Source organism: Halichoerus grypus, chromosome 13 (genome assembly GCF_964656455.1).
Source record: "Halichoerus grypus chromosome 13, mHalGry1.hap1.1, whole genome shotgun sequence".
Taxonomy (NCBI): domain Eukaryota; kingdom Metazoa; phylum Chordata; class Mammalia; order Carnivora; family Phocidae; genus Halichoerus; species Halichoerus grypus.
In genome coordinates, this window is record NC_135724.1 from 60,500,310 (window position 1) to 60,521,563 (window position 21,254).

The 21,254-nt window shown below is 36.3% G+C and overlaps 1 protein-coding gene across 8 annotated transcripts in view; it reads left to right on the plus strand.

The window, feature by feature from the left end:
* ANKRD12 (ankyrin repeat domain 12) overlaps window positions 1–11,571 on the plus strand; it is a 123,870-nt gene extending 112,299 nt beyond the window's left edge. For all 8 annotated transcript variants that reach the window (XM_078060590.1, XM_078060586.1, XM_036092504.2 and 5 more), the window contains 4 exons: window positions 899–997; window positions 3,463–3,606; window positions 6,342–6,437; window positions 7,058–11,571. In XM_078060590.1, the coding sequence (XP_077916716.1) occupies window positions 899–997; window positions 3,463–3,606; window positions 6,342–6,437; window positions 7,058–7,243 (525 nt within the window). In that variant the 3' untranslated portion in view covers window positions 7,244–11,571. The remainder of the gene's footprint in view (window positions 1–898; window positions 998–3,462; window positions 3,607–6,341; window positions 6,438–7,057) is intronic.
* The last annotated feature ends 9,683 nt before the right edge of the window (window positions 11,572–21,254 follow it).

Below are 21,254 nucleotides of genomic sequence, written 5' to 3' on the forward strand. Positions count from 1 at the left end.
GACAGTAGTTAGAAGCTAGTTGGGGGTGGAGGGAGGAATATAGATATTCCAAGGGGTAGAGGGAGAATATTAAGGGATCATAGATACCTCTATATTAACTGTAGAGCAGTGCATAGATGGCATCTTCTTCCTTTACCTCCAGCATCTACCAGAAAGCAGTCCACTGTAATAATCAAATTAGAGATGAACCAACCGTAAGATTTTTGGGGTATGGAAAGACAAAATGGGTTATCACCTGTAATAAAGAAGTTTGAAAACTACAAATCTATTAGAGGATAATTCCATCTTTTTATAAAAGACTTAATTCAGTAAATGTAAAACTCAGCACTTTAGCATTTGATTTGTATCCTGTCTACAAAGAGACTTCATGTTTACTACACTAAGACTCAGACTGCTATAACCTTTAGGACTGTTTGCTTGGTGTTTTTCTGTTTTTGTGGACCCTTCCTCAGTATATGAGCTGTCACTTACTGATGCTCTAAAATGTATCTTTGTAATAAGGAACTCCTTAGTCCTTAGGCCTTCTTATTTGCTCTTTGAAACTTGCTGTGGCCTCAGAATTAAAACATCGGAGTTTATTGGTATGCTCTGCTGTGTTTCAGACTGTTGAAATTGAGAACAAGTTGTATAATTGTTACTGTATTATCTAATTCAGAGTACATCATAATTTATGTTTTCATTAAGTAATGGACTAAAAGGTTTAATTTTATAAGAATAGCCCATTTGCCCAGCTGGCTCAGTCAGAAGAGCATCCGCCTCTGGATCTCGAGGTCACGATTTTGAGCCACTTGTTGGGTGTAGAGATTACTTAAATAAATAAAACTTTTTAAAAAATTAGGAATAGCCCATTGTAAATAAAAACTAGTATTTTTAACTAATATGTTTTTTTAAAAATTAGATTACACCACCACCTTCCCTGTCAGATCCACTTAAAGAGCTTTTTCGGCAACAGGAAGTTGTAAGAATGAAACTACGTTTGCAACACAGTATTGAAAGGGTAAGAAGTGCTTAAATTTATGCTAAAAATTACTCTATTTTAACAATAGATTATAATGACCTACATTATATTTTATGTATATATGTATATATTTTATACACACACACACACACACACATGTAACTCTCTTAGGGGATTTTCCTTGTTTAGAACCATTTTGGGAAATGCTTTGATTTTGTTATCTTGTACCTGTGTAGTTAGGGAATTTTTAAGCCTGTTTTAGGGTAGCTGTCCCTATGTTACAGTTCATGCTGAGTGTATTTTTGATGTATAAAAATCTCTATAATAATTAGTTTCTTGTTAGCATTTGCTGAATTTGTGGAACTAAAACGGTGAATTCCTAGACAGTTGGATTTCTAGCTCATGCCCACTCTGCCTCTCCAAGAACTAATAACCCATTCTCAGAAGACATTGTTTGAGAAGCTGTGTTCTAGAAGTGCAAAGACATAATATTAAGAATGGTGACCTAAAGTGCAATATTTATGCTGTCACTTAAGCAGCATAACTCTGTTAGTTATTTTAGGGGAGGGAGTCTGACTTCAAATAATATATTTCTTTCTCATGTAGTGTTAAGGGATTTTTGGTTATTGCTCTTAATCTCTACATGACTATGGCCAATCTTTTAGGAAAACTTCTAGTTATTTTTTCTTAGTATCTGGTCAGTTTTTTGGATATTTTATCATTTAAAGTCCCACCTCAAACTTGTACTTAATAAATCATAAGTGTTAAACTTACCTCTTTTCTTTTGAGTATCATTTGTCACATAAAATTTAAAAGAGATTAAATAGGACTGTGTTTCTTTGTGTTTTCATTAAATTATAAATACAGTAAAACTCTACAGTAATACGTGTTTGGATATAATGAGGCCTCCATGCTCCAGTAGGGGAAGGATAAAGTTCTTGTCAAGTCGAGAGAGACTAGGGAATGTGGTGGGAAGGAGACCAGCCAGATCTTTAATATTTTCTCAGCCCAACCTGCCTGACAGAACCAACAAAATGATGGACATCTTATAATGGAAGGATTCCTGGACTCACTACCTATGTCCTTGAAGTTCTAACCAGCCACAGGCCCCAGGGTTGTCCCCACTGATGTTTAAGCCAAAGAAGACAGTTACCACCAGATGACACAAGTCTGTAACCAGTATCACCATGGGTTGGGATCTGTAGCTACACCCTAGGAATTCTCAGTCTGCTAAATGCAGAGGATTGCCTAGATGATTTCATAAACTTTATGATAGGGTGAGTTTGCATATTACATAATTGGAAGTATTGCACCCCAGTTAACATATTTTAAGACAGGATTATACTGCGATTGTCAGAGGTTTAAAATCAGCATCAAAGTAAAGTGTTTGTTTCCATGAAAATATTCATTATAAAACAGAAGCTTCCACCACCATGGCACACCACTTCACACCCATTAGAAAGGCTATAATTAAAAGATAATAACAAGTGTTGGCAAGGATGTGAAAAAATTGGAACCCTCATACATTGCTGATGGAAATGAAAAATGATACAACTGCTGTTAACAACTCAGCAATTTCTCACCAGGTTAAACACAGAACTACCATATGACCTAGTAGCTCCACTCCTAGTTATTTACCTAAGAGAAACAGAAAATATGCATCCAAGCAAAAACTTGAGCATGAATGTTCATAGCAGCATTATTCATGATAGCACAAAGCTAGAAACAACCCAAAAGACCATCAACTGATGAATGGATAAATAAAATGTGTATTTATATGGTGGAATATTATTCAGCCATAAAAAGGGGTGAAGTACTGATGCATGCTGCAACACAGATGAACCTTGAAAACATGTGACATGAAAGAAGCCAGTTACAAAATACCACATGTTCCATGGATCCATTTGTAAGAAAAGGTTCAGAGTAGGTAAATCCATAGAAATAAAAAGTAGAGTAGTGGTTGCCAGGTGAAGAGGAGGTATATGGGGCATGACTGGTGATAGATATTCTTTTTGGGGTGATGAAAATGTTCTGAAATTAGTGGTGATGGTTGAACATCTTGGTGAACATACTAAAAGCCACCATTGTACACTTGAAAAGTTAATTTTTTTAAAAAGCCTGCCACTTTTGGAAAGAACATTTACTTATACTTTTAGAACACTTCGAGTTCTCAAATCCCTCAAGCTTTGTGTGAAGAAAAAACTTATCTGAGGGGCACCTGGGTGGCTCAGTCGGTTAAGTGTCTGCCTTCGGCTCAGGTCATGATATTGGGGTCCTGGGATCGAGCCCCGTGTTGGGATCTCTGCTCGGTGGGGAGTCTGCTTGTCCCTCTCCCTCTGCGCCTCCCCCCATCATGCTTATTCTGTCTCTAATAAATAAAATCTTTTAAAAAAGAAAAAACTCTGAAATTCAGGTTCTTCAGTACATTTTAAGTTATTTGAAAAAAACAGGTGATTGAAGTATTACGGTTTTTTTTTTTTTTTTTCCATTCTTGGTTCAACTAGGAAAAACTCATTGTATCCAATGAACAGGAAGTTCTACGAGTTCATTACAGAGCTGCAAGAACATTGGCAAATCAAACACTGCCATTTAGCGCGTGCACTGTGTTACTGGACGCAGAAGTGTACAGTGTGCCACTGGACGCTCAGGTAAAGTGCCACTGATACAGTTAAAATGTTCCTGAATACAACTTGGGTGCTTTTGTAACCTATTTCCATAGAAGAAACTTGAATTCAGCAATCAGTAAAACTCAAAAGAGAAAAACAATTCTTGTGCAGAATAAAGTACTTCTAGATCACTTGATCTTTTTTCTAAAATCCTCTAAACATTAGGCTTATATTATAAAAGCTGATATTGGGGCACCTGGGTGGCTCAGTCGTTAAGTGTCTGCCTTCGGCTCAGGTCATGGTCCCAGGGTCCTGGGATCGAGCCCCGCATTGGGCTCCCTGCTCAGCGGGAAGCCTGCTTCTCCCTCTGACCCTCCCCCTGCTTGTGTCCCTTTCTCGCTGTGTCTCTCTCTGTCAAATAAATAAATAAAATCTTTAAAAAAATAAAAAATAAAAAAATAAAAGCTGATATTTACAAAACCAGTATGTGTTCAGGATATTGCCCTTTTACATAATTTGTAATTTGTTTCTAAAGTGGATGTTTGTACCTTCAAGCAACTGGAAAGCAACTGTAAGCTGGAAAACACTACAGGCAGATTGAACCTCTAGATTGTGGTGGTGCTAAAATAGGGCCAGGCGTTTGTTTTGATCTTGGATATGGCTGGAATAAAGAAATACAGTTGTGGGGGAAAAAAAAAACAAAACTGTAGCTATGTCTTGAATAAAGTTTACTGCCACATAGAAATTATATAAATTCAGAACCAGATATATCAGTTGTCAGAATTTCTTGTGCCTCACAAACCAGAATGAAATTCATTGGTCATAGAGAGAATATAATGCTTAAAGAGTATAAGCATGGACAATGAAGGATTATCACACAAAAATACTAGGAAATGCTGTTTTAAGTCAGACTAGAAACACAAAGGATATAGGGTGTATTACAGAGAAAATTACTTAGTTCTCTCTGGGCTTTATTTTTCTCCCCTTTAAAAAAAAGATTAAATTAGATCAGTATATTTCAAACTTTCTTAAGTCACCAACTGTTTTACCCAAATGAAAGTATTCAGAGATACTTGAAAAGGCTATTAAGAAGAATAATAATTGGGCAGGGGGAGCCTGGGTGGTTCAGTCCGTTGAGCATCTGACTCTCTTGATTTCGACTCAGGTCATGATCTCAGGGTAATGAGATAAAGCCCCGCACTGGGCTCCACGAGCTGGGCACGGAGTCTGCTTAAGATTCTCTCTCCCTCTTCCTCTTCCCCTCCACCACATTTGCATGCATACTCTCTCTCTAAAATATTAATAATAATAATTGGATCTTAAGAAAGAACTCTTTGACTCTAAGGAAATAAACACTGGAAAGGCCACTGAGGGAATTTACATAATTCTCAGCTTTAAAGAATTTAAAGGGAAGAATGAATGGTTTTTAATAATGGAAATGAACAGTTTAACTAAAGGCTGGACTAGACAGTGTAATATCTTGAGATCTTTTCAAGTTCTGTGCAATTATAGAGTAATGAAATCAATTTGAGAACAATATAAATCAAGCTACAAGGAAAGTCTCTTGAAGAATTCTGGTTCACAGTGGTTGGGTATACATACCTTTTTATTTTGTCTTCCTTCCAAAACTCCCTGAAATGACAAAAGACATGTAAAAATAAAAACCAATCCATAGCAGAACTGGAAATCGAGACGGAAAGCCACTGGACCACCACATGATGAAATTTCTGATGAGCATCTATTGCCCCAGATAGATTATAAGGAGAACATCAAAAATAAGTGCGGTTTCCCAGTAAGCCCTTAGAATGATCCCCAAGTCAGAGACTGAAAGAAGATTAGGCCATGATTGGCCTAATAATTAAAGGACGGAAGAACTTAATCCTTCTCTTGAGGAAAACTGTGGAACTCTTACCCATCCTTTGACTCTGGCTTTAGAGTAGACACTGGTCTCTCAACTGAGTAGCAGGCTCCAATGAGAATAGCCTCCAAGGAATTTAAGGAAAAGGAAAATCTACCTTTCCTGGCTAAGGGCTTGGGTCATCCATTAGCCTACTTTCTCATCAGACCTCTTCCTTTTCAAAATAAACTTGTAATATTAAAAAGATTCAATAATAAAATTTTAAATACTCAAAACATCTTATGGAGGACCAAGGAGGAAGTGATAACAGCTAAAAATGTGAGCATCTACATGATGCCTGGATGGCACTTTGATGGCACTGGTGGTAATAGTAGTAGTAGTAATTACAGCACACGTTTCTTGGAGTGAGTGCTGCCTGTATACCCAAGCATTCTGATGAGGACTTCAGAGACTTAATTCTCAAAACAAGATTAGAAGGTATTCATCCCACTTTACAGAATGGAAAATTGAGAAAGTACATAATTAGTTCAAGATCACATAGTAAGACACAAAGCTGGCATTTGAATACAGCCTGTTTTCATTCCAAAACTGGTATTCTTAAGAGTTGATACAGAATTTCTTTATGATCACTCCAAAATACTGGTCCTGAAAAAAACGTTGGCCTAAAAGTCCTGTAGCCCACCTTAACACTTTTTCTCCCTACATATGGTAAACATTAACATTAAAATGAGATACAAAATCAATTTTACTTTTAATAAAGTTGTAGGCATAAAAAAATTGTATTTTTATCCTTTTTCAAAATGTTTCCATCGTTCTTTCCATCATTCCATCATACCATAAAAAGATATAATGGCATATAGGTTTTAAAGTGGGTTATTAAATTGCATAGTATTCAGCTACTTTCAATGTTCTCTTTCAGTCTGATGACAGTAAAACTTCTGTGAGGGATCGCTTTAATGCAAGACAGTTCATGTCTTGGTTACAAGATGTGGATGATAAATTTGACAAACTAAAGGTATGTATGTTTAGAAGTTCAGTTTAAATGGATGCTTCCCTCTTAAACAGAAAGTGCAGCTCTGTTAGGAGTGACTAGGAAAGGAGATAGCCATTAGTCATGCATCCTCATGCCGCCTACAGTTGGAAAGTAAAGGAAAATAAAGAGCACAAGTCCATTTTTCAAGACCAGTGTAGAATGAAAGATGAAACTATCAGAGAAGAAGCAGTTTCTGATGGGGATCTTTATGCTTACTGTCCAGTATCCAAGTCTGGTCATAGTTCTGACATATGAAAGAATGGGGAGGAGCAATAAGGAAAGAATATATACTGCAAATAATTCATAAGGGAAATTATTTGGTTTGAGATTTTAAATCGTTTCAAAAATCACTTCTTAGATGTTTGTGATTCTTTTGATAATTTGAAATCTCATTATTTGAAAGAGCAGTTTCAAATTAAAGTCTGTGAGGTCAGACAGTGGTGAAGTTGCAGATCCAGAAATAGTTGTCATATAGATACAGACAGGGTAAAGCAGAAATGGGTGTGTAATTCAAAAACTTAATCACTAAAGAAACTATGGATGAGATTAATTTTTAAAGCAGATTTAACAGAAAAATCAATTAACTCTTCTCTTCTCAATAGACCTGTCTTTTAATGAGGCAACAACATGAAGCTGCAGCTTTAAATGCCGTCCAGAGATTAGAATGGCAGCTCAAACTCCAGGAACTTGATCCTGCCACCTATAAATCTATCAGCATTTATGAAATCCAGGAGTTTTATGTTCCCCTCGTTGATGTTAATGATGACTTTGAATTGACTCCTATATAGCAGCCATTCCTTCCGATGGTGTCGTCTTAAACTCATGTGGCTCAAGAGTATTAAACTGTGGAACACTGCCTTTTGAGAAAAATGCTGATATTATGCCTTTACAGTTGTTAGTAAAGTTTGACTAAAGTTGGTTATGTAGTAAACACTGTCATTTTATGAAAAATGAAAAGAGAATTATTTTGGATCCTAGATCCAAACAGTTTCTAACTGAAATCTATTATTTATATTGGTGAGAGGTAACTATTGCATTAGAGCATGTTGGCAGACTGTGGTAGATATTTTAAAAGCTGAGAATCTGCTAACAGCACTGGAAGTTGTTAGCACTCTTAAGTAACAAGATAACCACTAGTATTCAAATCTTTCAAGTTTCATTAAAATATACTGGTAAACTAAAAGGTTCAATTCCTACCAAATGGTTTCTAATGTGGAAGAAAAACTTGGCACAAAATTTCTTCAGTTTATTTTATCTGTAAATTAATTGTACAGTTTTCTTTTCAAAAGTTTTAATATTGTCTTCCTTTTTAATAACTTATTTTATACATATTGTGCAGATGTAAATCTTGTAATTAATGGTCAAAATGTATACAAAGGGATTGGTAGTCAAAACATGTACAAAGAAATAATTGTAAAGCTGTTGTGTCTAATGTTTTATTGGACCAAAGTTGTAGTTTGTATGGAGTGTACTAGTAATGTGTTCAGGTAGCAAAACTTTTAAATAAGGCATGCATGTGTTTGAGTTAGCTTGTTTTCATCACCATAACTGTAAAGGTTGTGACTTAGTTGTATTGCATGTTTCCTATAATTTAACTCTCTCCATAAGCGATGCCTAAAGTAGTGTAGGGTGTTTCATGCCAGTCTCCTGGGATAGTTCCTGTGACTCACTATGTTGGACACATTATTTAGAATTAGTCATGCAAAGAAACAGCTCTTTTTTTCATCTCACAGTGGAACCTATTCCCCTCTCCCAAAATGCCTTTGAATGAAAATTCTGAAATTGTAAATGTCTATTTTAATACTCAAGTATGAAAGAATCTGTGAATATATGTAAATATGTTTAATAAATTTTATTGGTCATGTTAAATCATTGTAAAACTTTTTTACATTGCTTAAATATAATGTTTTAAGCTTAATAACCTTTGCACTTTTAAAATACAAACTGAGTACTGAAATCAAAAAAGAGATATTCGGTAGTCAAAATAAGTACAAGAAACAGGCATATTCTGATCAATCTTCAATATTTATGGAAAATTGATTAATATGTTGTATTTTTTCCTTGTATCAAGATGCAAAACATAATTTTCAGAATTTTATAATTAAGATTTGGTATGCTGTTTTTAATAAAATAATTAGCAATATACTTAGAAAAAATCCAGTTTCTCCTATAACATGAAGTAGATTAAATATTCAGGAGTATTTCAGGTCTGAAATCTGCTAAACTTATTAAACATTTTTGAAAGGAAAATTAGGTTATATGTAAAATTGAACATAAGTATATGAGATAAAATTTATAGAACTTTCCACAGTACTTTCTTGAATTATAAAATAATGCTGGATATTTTTTATTCTGATAGAGAAAACTAAAAAGAATATATGAGGAATAAAGTGACTTAAATGCAGCAAGCAAGTTGGACATCCCAGCTAATGGGAGAGAATGTAAAAATCGAAGTTTTGGAGTGCAAAGGTATATATTAAGCTTAGGGATTTTTGAATTTTTACGTCAATTTATATTTTAATTCATACTGTACTTGGCATGCGCAATAAAGCAGCACGTGTAAAAGATACACAGTGCAAGGACTTTATTATAAAGGTTGGATGTAGTGTTCTTTAGAAATTTAGATGAGAGACTTGGGCCTTTTTTATTGGATAAATGGGGCCAAGAAAGGCAGGGTAGATTTTGAAGCACTGGTTTTGTTGAAGTTAAGTTTATTAAGGCTGGGAACATTAAAAGCTAATTTATAAAAGCAATACTTTTTAATATGGAAAAACTCAATGCAAATTTTGTTTATACTTTTGCCTAAAGATAAAAAACCAGATTATTGAACATTGGAGTCATAGAAAAATATGAGAGGGGTAAATTTATACAGCATTTTGTTCTGAGGGTCCAACTGGAAAAGGAGGGGAAATCACTGTTTGGCCAAACAGAACAGGCTGCAGAAGAGAAAAAGCAAGCAAGCAGGAATCTGGCATATTTTAGTTGTCCCAGCTTTTTAAGTACTAACCCTAGTTCTCCCTCTTCAATGGTACCTCAAGTTGCTGGAGCCTCTCTGCCATGATTCTGCTTCTGCAGATTTCCTTTAGTAAAGTGACTCAGAGCCAATCGGATAGCTTAAAAGAAAAGTGAATGCCTTCTCAGTGGAATTTATATATAAGTAGTTAAGAGCTTTTGATATTAAAGATATTCTAAAGCTCTGAAATGCTAGGAAAAAACTTGGAATGGGGTATATACCTAAAAAGATTTAGGGTTCTGAAAGAGAAATAAAGGATGGTTAGTTTAATCAGTGATTTTTTTTTAACTATTCAAATATCATGAACAAGATATACTAAATTGTACCTAAGGATTTGTATTTCTTTAAATCTTGTTCTAAATCATATCTGTTTAATAAATGACTAGTTGATATTTGTGCATGTTATTTAATAAAGAGTTATATTTTTATAGAAAAAAAATAAGAGTGAAATGTGTGCTAAATGTTTTTTTACTTTCCACTCCCATGTGACTCTAAGCCAAACACCAGTGTTTACTTAGGCAGTAGCAAAATTACAGAAATACTCATTTTGGGGAAACAAGCTCTGAAGAATAGCTCAACTCTATTCAGTAATGAGGTCTCAAAAAATGAATATTAAATGTTAGACATGCTGCAAACTTCATAACCACAAAAATCTCAAGCAAAGACCCCATGAGGCTCATTTTAACTGACTTAATAATTATACACTTATTCTAGAAATTGAGTGCAGTGCTAAATATGTATTTTTCTTAGTTATCCAGAAAGTTGGCAATGTTTTTTATTCTATTTCTGGTATCCTGACACATAAACCCCCAAAATTTTATATAGAGGAAATTGACTTTAAAACTCATGAGATAGTCTTATCTTCTTGTATTTTAAAGAGAGCATTTTCATGATTTTTCTAAAAATCCCTTTCAAACATTTAAGGCAAAAAGATTGATACAAGAGATACTGATCTTTGGAAAAGCTTGTGTGAAGTTTAATGGATTAAATATCTTGTAATTCATTTTCTTGGTGGCTTTCTTGACACTGTAGTCTCCATTGTACCTAAAATGGAGTTACAAAGCCTCCACAGTAGCAGTTACCCAAAGTATTTCCAGTCAGTAAAACCAGAGTTCATTAGAACAAAGGCAAATAAAGTTTAAATAATTCCCTTAATATGGTGAAAAAAGCATGTAGAATTACAAGTATTAGCATAAAAACAGTGAAAAATAAATCTAGAATGACTTTTCCCAGTGATGAAATGTTTAATACTACACAGTATCTGCAAGTAATGTAAATTTTTTATACATGTGCCTAACTCCATAAGAGAAAATAGCATATAAAATTGTTTACCTAAAGATAAACACCTTCGCTTGCATGGGGATTCAGTTTTATTAGATCATTAGTTACACAGAATTTAAGATTATGTATGAAACACATTTATTTAACTCGGTGACTTTTTAAATGCTTTAAAAAAAAAAAAAGCTACATGCCATATCAAAATATGAGTAGTCCAGATAAAAAGCTTTTAGGTAGCCACCGTTTTCCCCACTTCTGAAGAAAATTTTGCTGTTAATAGAATGAAGCAAGCTTTTGTGGCATATGTTTACAGATTAAAGAACAAGACCTGTGTGCCCATCACTCAGCTTAAGAGCTCATTATCAGTACCTTCTCCGTTTTTTTAAAACTGGTTTAAATCCAGTTTAAGCAAACAAAAAGGCCAGTCCTAACAAATGTATACACTGTTAACCATTGCCTGAATCGTGATTGTTTCCATCACCAAAGTTAGTCCCCCCTCCCCGCCACCACGTGCCCCTTTGCAGTCAGTACTCCCTATTCCAGAAGCGACCACTGTGATTCCCATCTCTGTATGTTACTTGTACCTGTTCTTGAACTTCTTTTAAATGGAATCAAGCAGTATATACTATTTTCTTGTGTCTGCCTTCTTTCTCTCAACATAAGGTTTTGAAATTCATCCATGTTGCATGTATCAGTAATATGTTCCATTTTATGAATGAGCAGTACTATATTGTACAAACTTGTTTATTCATTCTCTTGTTGGTAGACATTTGGATTGTTTCCAATTTGGGGGCTGTTGTGAATAAAACCGCTGTGAATCTGCAAGTACTTTTTTGTGGACATATTCTTTCATTCTTGGGTACATACTTTAGAGTACTAGGTCAGAGAGTATCGTTGTGTGTTTAGCTTTATTAGAAACTGACAGTTCTCCAAAGTAGTTGTACTCTTTTATACCCCTATCTCATGAGAGACCCAGTTGCTCTGAATCTTCATCAATATTTGGTGTTGTCAGTCTTCAGTTTTAGCAATTTTGGTGGATGTGTAGTGATCTTGTGCCTTTAATTTACATTTCCCTGATGACTAATGAGATTGAACATTACTTTTCATATACATATTGACCATTTGTACATATTTTGTGAAATGTCCTCAAGTGTTTTGCTCATTTTTATTGGGTTGTCTTTATTCCTGATTTGTAGGAATTCTTTATATAGTCTGCATATAAGTCCTTTGGTCAGATACATTTGTTTGTCCTGATTGTTTTTACCTAGTCTGTGGCCTGCTTTTCCATTTTTTCTTAATGACTAGTTTCTGGAGTCCTAAAAGGACTTTGAGAGCTTTTGTTTCTGTGTTATATTAGTTGATATTTACCAAAGTAGAAATTTAAACAAAAACAATTTTAAATGTATTAATAAGCCTATTTCATGTATATTTTTATGAAAAATGTATTTCCAAAATTAAAAATTAGTAGGAAAAGTGTATTATTTTTAATTTTACAAATCTCCTTAATATCTGGCCAAACAGAAGAAAGCTAGAAATTTCGTATCTGCTTTTGCACTCAATGTGTTGTATCTATTATTTGTTTGGTTTTGGTTTGGTTTGGTTTGTATGAAGAAAATATGGCCTCACACAAATAATAGGAAAAGGGGGAGAATATTTTAAAATTTTAAATAATAGATTTTCAAACAAATGTGGGCATTACTCTTTGATTCCACATCAAAACGCAACAAATAGTTTCTTGTTTTTTAAGATTTTATTCATTTATGAGGGGCGCCTGGGTGGCTCAGTCGTTAAGCGTCTGCCTTCGGCTCAGGTCATGATTCCAGGTCCTGGGATCGAGCCCCACATCGGGCTCCCTGCTCAGTGGGAAGCCTGCTTCTCCCTCTCCCACTCCCCCTGCTTGTATTCCCTCTCTCACTGTGTCTCTCTCTGTCAAATAAATAAATAAAATCTTTAAAAAAAAAAAAAAGATTTTATTCATTTATGAGAGAGAATACAAGCAGGGGGAGGGGCAGAAGGACAAACAGACTCCCTGCTGAGCAGGGAGCCCAATGTGGGGCTCAATCCCAGGATCCTGAGATCATGAGCTGAGCTGAAGTCAGATGCTTACTGGACTGAGCCACCCAACAAATAGTTTCTAAAAGGTTAGTCACCTTGTGGAATCTGAAACTATATAATCAACTTTTGCTAACTCTGTTACATTAAATCCATTTATCTTGCACTTTGGATCTTTTAGCAATGAATGATTTTTAACATCGTGTATTGATCATTTAGAAAACATTGATTCACTGTGTTATGTGTGTCTTCCAAATGTTGACAGAACTCATATAATACCAAAATTCACACTTGTTAATATCACCACTGATTTCATCAGAAATGTCTTTTAAGTATTAGGAAGCTGTGAAGCTGTAAGCGACAATTACAAGTTTTCCAAAATTCTAATTTTCACTTGAAAGGTCAAACGTTATTGGCAACAAACACGGTCAGTTTTTTAAAGTGACAGGCTTTTGGGGTGCCTGGGTGGGTTATTTGGTTAAGCATTTGCCTTCGGCTCAGGTCAGTTTCCGGGGATTGAGCCCCACATCCGGCTCCTTGCTCAGCGGAGAGCCTGCTTCTCCCTCTCCCTCTGTCTGCCACTCCCCCTCTTCTGCTCTCTCTCTCTCTCTGTAAAATAAATAAAATCTTTAAAAAAATAAAATAAAGTGACAGGCTTTTGACAAAGGTGCCATGTGATATAGATAGATAAACAGATAATTAGATAGATAGATAGATATCTCACATAATGTTTTTACTTGATAGCAAAATAATTTACCATTTCATTAAACATTCATCATATGGACATTCCATAATTTATTTAACCAGTTTCCTCTTAGACACTTAGGTATTTTGCAAATTTTTATTATCCAAAAAAAGATGTTCAATGAACATCTTAGTACTGAGATGAATTCTTGTGCTAAAACATATTACCATCTCAGCAGTCATTCTTTTGCCTGCTTTCCCTTACAGAGAACTGAACATCTGGTTCTTTTAGACCAAGGAGCAAATACCTTCTCAGATAGACTCCTCACCTAGCCTCATATTTTCAATCCAGCCCTATTAGAACAAGTTGGAACTAAAAAATTCCCAGGCAGATGGAATGGATGACAAAGTAACTTTTAGAACTCTAGGCTGAACTAATAACTTTAGAATAGGCTTATGAGTCTAATTTCATTCAGAATTCCACAGCCATTAGATTTTTCTGCATGGGAAACTAAGTATTTTGGATTATGCACAGGACTGTTCTAGCCAACAAGATAGATCCACAGTAGCAAAATCTCCCAAATTCTCCACCGTGAGAATTCTTCAATGTCGTGAAGATCAGACAGGGTTCACATATAGAACTCTGAACTCTGATAGGAAGACTGCCTAGCAATCTAATGTCCTAATATTACAAAATATATGCTGCTAAGGATATGATTCTTCTAATTCTTAGGGTTATTTTAGAATTTTCTCAGGGGCTTTTTATACTCTCTAAGCAATCTTTTACTATACAATGTATTTCCACTGGGTTATGGTAAGTCAACTCTCCTAATCTTGAAGCTCCTAATCATGAGTAAAAATAATTACTGAAGCAAGCTATCCCCTCTGTATATTCATTCTGAACTCGACATGATGGCACCAATATTTTCCCCTATTGATTTTGGGGAAACAGGCTACAATTTTTCGTGGCAGTATGTTAATGCTTTTTAATTCGAAAGTACATTTGTATTAATAGTCCAAAGCCTTTTCCCTATTAGTCACCTCTATACCAGAGTAAATACATTATAACATAATTCTCTTTGAACAGAGGCACAGAAATTTATTCTTTTTACATGCTAAAAATAATTCTTCCACATTTTCACTTCCATTGATGATGAAGTAGCAGAACAAATCCTATGACCTCACAAGAGGGTTGGGCATAGTTTGTGTTCCCATCAGCCAAGGAGGAAAGATCTAATAGCCAGGGCATCAAATAGAGTACTCAGCAGGACATTGCCTTTGTGAGGCCAAATAAGCCCTGAATCCCCTCTGGTCAATCCTAAAAATCAGCTTCAAAAAGAAACCAGGGGTGCCTGGTGGATCCATCAGTTAAACATCTGGCTTCAGTTCAGGTCATGATCCCAGGGTCCTGGGATCAAGCCCCGCATCGGGCTCCCTGCTCCGTGGGGAGCCTGCTTTTCCCTCCCCCTCTGCCTGCTGCTCCCCCTGCTTGTGTGCTCTCTCTCTCTCTCAGTCAAATAAATCTTTAAAAAAAAGATCAAACAAGGGGCACCTGGCTGGTTCAGTCGGTAGTAGAGCATATGACTCTTGATCTCAGGGTTGTAAGTTTGAGCCTCACATTGGGTGTAGGGATTACTTAAAAATAAAATCTTAAAAAAAATATTAAAAAAAAAAATCAAACTTATTCCAGGTAACTCAATTGCACAACTGAACTTAATCCATCACTAAAGGAATACAACAAAATCCAATAACCAACAATGGAAAAATTACAATGTCAAATAACCAGTAAAAAATGATCAGGCATATGCGGTGCCTGGGTGGCTTTGGCTCAGGTCATGATTCTGGGGTCTTGGGATCAGCCCCACTTCGGGCTCCCTGCTCACCGGGAAGCCTGCTTCTTCCTCTCCTCCCTGCTTGTGCTCTCTCTCTTTTGCTATCTCTATCCCTATCTCTGTCTCTCTCAAATAAATAAATAAAACCTTTAAAAACTTGATCAGGCATGTAAAGAAGCAGGAAATTATGACCCTTAACCATAAAAAAATAGAAATTGGATGAGAAATAAAAGGAATGATGGAACCAGTAAATAAGTATGTTAATCGAATTTTAAAGTCTGTGTATGTACAGAAAACTAGAGGAAAACATAACCATAATAAGGAAAAAATGGGAGATAAAGTTTTTAAAAATTTTTTTTATTATGTTATGTTAATCACCATACATTACATCATTAGTTTTTGATGTAGTGTTCCATGCTTCATTGTTTGCGTATAACACCCAGTGCTCCATTCAGTACGTGCCCTCTTTAATACCCATCACCAGGCTAACCCATCCCCCCTACCCCCCTCCCCTCTAGAACCCTCAGTTTGTTTCTCAGAGTCCATAGTTTCTCATGGTTCTTCTCACCCTCTGATTTCCCCACCTTCATTCTTCCCTTCCTGCTATCTTCTTCTTTTTTTTTTATTTTTAACATATAATGTATTATTTGTTTCAGAGGTACAGGTCTGTGATTCATCAGTCTTACACAATTCACAGCGCTCAACATAGCACACACCCTCCCCAATGTCTATCACCCAGCCACCCCATCCATCCCACCCCCCACCACTCCAGCAACATTCAGTTTCTTTCCTGAGATTAAGAATTCCTCATATCAGTGAGGTCATATGATACATGTCTTTCTCTGATTGACTTACTTCACTCAGCATAATACCCTCCAGTTCCATCCATGTTGTTGCAAATGGCAAGATTTCATTCCTTTTGATGGCTGCATAATATTCCATTGTATATACATACCACATCTTCTTTATCCATTCATCTGTCGATGGACATCTTGGCTCTTTCCACAATTTAGCTATTGTGAACATTGCTGCTATAAACATCGGGGTACACGTACCCCTTTGGATCCCTACATTTGTATCTTTGGGGTAAATACACAGGAGTGCAATTGCTGGGTCATAGGGTAGCTCTATTTTCAACTTTCTGAGGAACCTCCACACTGTTTTCCAGAGTGGGTGCACCAGCTTGCATTCCACCAACAGTGTAGGAGGGTTCCCCTTTCTCCGCATCCCTGCCAACATCTGTCGTTTCCTGACTTGTTAATTTTAGCCATTCTGACTGGTGTGAGGTGATATCTCATTGAGGTTTTGATTTGGATTTCCCTGATACCAAGCGATGTTGAGCACTTTTTCATGTGTCTGTTGGCCATTTGGATGTCTTCTTTGGAAAAATGCCTGTTCATGTCTTCTGCCCATTTCTTGATTGGATCATTTGTTCTTTGGATGTGAGTTTAAGAAGTTCTTTATAGATTTTGGATACTAGCCCTTTATCTGATATGTCATTTGCAAATATCTTCTCCCGTTCTGTCGGTTGTCTTTTGGTTTTGTTGACTGTTTCTTTTGCTGTGCAAAAGCTTTTTCTCTTGATGAAGTCCCAATAGTTCATTTTTGCCCTTGCTTCCCTTGCCTTTGGCGATGTTTCTAGGAAGAAGTTGCTGCGGCTGAGGTCGAACAGGTTGCTGCCTGTGTTCTCCTTTAAGATTTTGGTGGACTCCTGTCTCACATTGAGGTCTTTCAACCATTTGGAGTCTATTTTTGTGTATGGTGTAAGGAAATGGTCCAGTTTCATTCTTCTGCATGTGGCTGTCCAATTTTCCCAACACCATTTGTTGAAGAGACTGTCTTTTTTCCATTGGACATTCTTTCCTGCTTTGTCGAAGATGAGTTGACCATAGAGTTGAGGCTCCATTTCTGGGCTCTCTATTCTGTTCCATTGATCTATGTGTCCATTTTTGTGCCAGCACCATACTGTCTTGATGATGACAGCTTTGTAATAGAGCTGGAAGTCCGGAATTGTGATGCCACCAGCTTTGCTTTTCTTTTTCAACATTCCTCTGGCTATTTGGGGTCTTTTCTGGTTCCATACAAATTTTAGCATTATTTGTTCCATTTCTTTGAAAAAAGTGGATGGTATTTTGATGGCGATTGCATCGAATGTGTAGATTGCTCTAGGTAGCATTGACAATATTTGTTCTTCCAATCCATGAGCATGGAACGTTCTTCCATTTCTTTGTGTCTTCCTCAATTTCTTTCATGAGTATTTTATAGTTTTCTGAGTACAGATCCTTTGCCTCTTTGGTTAGATTTATTCCTAGGTATCTTACGGTTTTGGGTACAACTGTAAATGGGATCGACTCCTTAATTTCTCTTTCTTCTGTCTTGTTGTTGATGTATAGGAATGCCACTGATTTCTGTGCATTGCTTTTATGTCCTGCCACTTTACTGAATTCCTGTATGAGTTCTAGCAGTTTTGGGGTGGAGTCTTTTGGGTTTTCCACATAAAGTATCATATCATCTGCAAAGAGTGAGAGTTTGACTTCTTCTTTGCCAATTCGGATGCCTTTGATTTCTTTTTGTTGTCTGATTGCTGTGGCTAGGACTTCTAATACTATGTTGAATGGCAGTGGTGATAGTGGACATCCCTGCCGCATTCCTGACCTTAGGCAGAAAGCTCTCAGTTTTTCCCCATTGAGAATGATATTCGCTGTGGGTTTTTCATAGATGGCTTTTATGATATTGAGGTATGTACCCTCTATCCCTATACTCTGAAGAGCTTTGATCAAGAAAGGATGCTGTACTTTATCAAATGCTTTTTCTGCATCTATTGAGAGGATCATATGGTTCTTGTTCTTTCTTTTATTAATGTATTGTATCACATTGATTGATTTGTGGATGTTGAACCAACCTTGCAGCCCAGGGATAAATCCCACTTGATCGTGGTGAATAATCCTTTTAATGTACTGTTGGATCCTATTGGCTAGTATTTTGGTGAGAATTTTTGCATCCGTGTTCATCAAGGATATTGGTCTGTAATGCTCCTTTTTGATGGGGTCTTTGTCTGGTTTTGGGATCAAGGTAATGGTGGCCTCATAAAACGAGTTTGGAAGTTTTCCTTCCATTTCTATTTTTTTGGAACAGTTTCAGAAGAATAGGTATTAATTCTTCTTCAAATGTTTGGTAGAATTCCCCTGGGAAGCCATCTGGCCCTGGGCTCTTGTTTGTTGGGAGATTTTTGATGACTGCTTCAATTTCCTTAGTGGTTATAGGTCTGTTCAGGTTTTCTGTTTCTTCCTGGTTCAGTTTTGGTAGTTGATACATCTCTAGGAATGCATCCATTTCTTCCAGATTATCTAATCTGCTGGCATATAGTTGCTCATAATATGTTCTTATAATTGTTTGTATTTCTTTGGTGTTGGTTGTGATCTCTCCTCTTTCATGATTTTGTTTATTTGGGTCCTTTCTCTTTTCTTTTTGATAAGTCTGGCCAGGGGTTTATCAATCTTGTTAATTCTTTCAAAGAACCAGCTCCTAGTCTCATTGATCTGTTCTACTGTTCTTTCAGTTTCTATTTCATTGATTGCTGCTCTGATCTTTATTATTTCTCTTCTCCTGCTGGGTTTAGGCTTTATTTGCTGTTCTTTCTCCAGCTCCTTTAGGTGTAGGGTTAGGTTGTGTATTTGAGACCTTTCTTGTTTCTTGAGAAAGGCTTGTGTTGCTATACACTTTCCTCTTAGGACTGCCTTTGCTGTATCCCAAAGATTTTGAATAGTTGTGTTTTCATTTTCATTGGTTTCCATGAATTTTTTTAATTCTTCTTTAATTTCCTGGTTGACCCCATTCATTCTTTAGTAGGATGCTCTTTAGCCTCCATGATTTTGAGTTCTTTCTGACTTTCCTCTTGTGATTGAGTTCTAGTTTCAAAGCATTGTGGTCTGAAAATATGCAGGGAATGATCCCAGTCTTTTGGTACCGATTGAGACCTGATTTGTGGCCTAGGATGTGAACTATTCTGGAGAACGTTCCATGGGCACTAGAGAAGAATGGGAATTCTGTTGCTTTGGGATGGAATGTTCTGAATATATCTGTGAAGTCCATTTGGTCCAGTGTGTCATTAAAAGTCTTTATTTCCTTGTTGATCTTTTGCTTAGATGATCTGTCCATTTCAGTGAGGGGGGTGTTAAAGTCCCCCACTATTATTGTATTGTTGTCGATGTGTTTCTTTGCTTTTGTTATTAATTGGCTTATATAATTGGCTGCTCCCATGTTAGGGGCATAGATATTTACAATTGTTAGATCTTCTTGTTGGATAGACCCTTTAAGTAGGATATAGTGTCCTTCCTCATGTCTTATTACAGTCTTTGGTTTAAAATCTAATTTGTCCGATATAAGGATTGCCACCCCAGCTTTCTTTTGGTGTCCATTAGCATGGTAAATGGTTTTCCACCCCCTCACTTTCAATCTGGGGGTGTCTTTGGGTCTAAAATGAGTCTCTTGCAGACAGCATATCGATGGGTCTTGTTTTTTTTATCCAATCTGATACCCTGTGTCTTTTGTTTGGAGCATTTAGCCCGTTTACATTCAGGGTAACTATTGAAAGATAGGAATTTAGTGCCATTGTATTGCCTGTAAGGTGACTGTTACTGTATATTGTCCGTGTTCCTTTCTGGTCTATGTTACTTTTAGGCTCTCTCTTTGCTTAGAGGACCCTGCTTTCAATATTTCTTGTAGGGCTGGTTTCGTGTTTGCAAATTCCTTTAGTTTTTGTTTGTCCTGGAAGCTTCTTATCTCTCCTTCTATTTTCAATGACAGCCTAACTGGATATAGTATTCTTGGCTGCGTATTTTTCTCATTTAGTGCTCTGGATATATCATGCCAGTCCTTTCTGGCCTGCCAGGTCTCTGTGGATAGATCTGTTGCCAATCTAATGTTTCTACCATTGTAGGTTACAGATCTCTTCTCCCGAGCTGCTTTCAGGATTCTCTTTGTCTCTGAGACTAGTAAGTTTTACTATTAGATGTTGGGGTGTTGACCTATTTTTATTGATTTTGAGGGGGGTTCTCTGTGCCTCCTGGATTTTGATGCCTGTTTCCTTCCCCAAATTAGGGAAGTTCTCTGCTATAATTTGCTCCAGTATACCTTCGGCCCCTCTCTCTCTTTCTTCTTCTTCTGGGATCCCAATTATTCTAATATTGTTTCGTCTTACGGTATCACTTATCTCTTGAATTCTGCCCTCGTGATCCAGTAGTTGTTCATCTCTCTTTTCCTCAGCTTCTTTATTTTCCATCATTTGGTCTTCTATATCACTAATTCTTTCTTCTGCCTCATTTATCCTAGCAGTTAGAGCCTCCATTTTTGATGGCACCTCATTAATAGCCTTTTTGATTTCGACTTGGTTAGATTTTAGTTCTTTTATTTCTCCAGAAAGGGTTTCTCTAATATCTTTCATGCTTTTTTCAAGCCCAGCTATTATCTTTAAAATAGTCATTCTGAACTCTAGTTCTGACATCTTACTAATGTCCGCATTGATTAGGTCCCTGGCAGTCGGTACTGACTCTTGTTCTTTTTTTTTTTGAGGTGATTTTTTCTGTCTTGTCATTTTGTCCAGAGGGGAATAGATGAATGAGAGAACAAAATGCTAACAGGGTAACAACGTCCCCAGAAAAATATACCCTAAACAAATCAGAAGAGACCTGAAACCAGGGGAAAAGAAAGGGAAAGAAAGAAAAACGAAAAAAAAGAAAAAGAAAAAGATAAAAACAAACAAACAAAAAAAACAGAATATGATCAAATATGATCAGGCTGGTACATAGATCAGTGCCACACACTAGATTTTGAGCGTATTTTGGTCTGTTAGAAGACAGTGCCTCTCAAAATTTTAAAGAAAGAAAAACTTATATATGTACAAAAATAAGGGTTAATGTGATGAAGGGATGGAATATGACT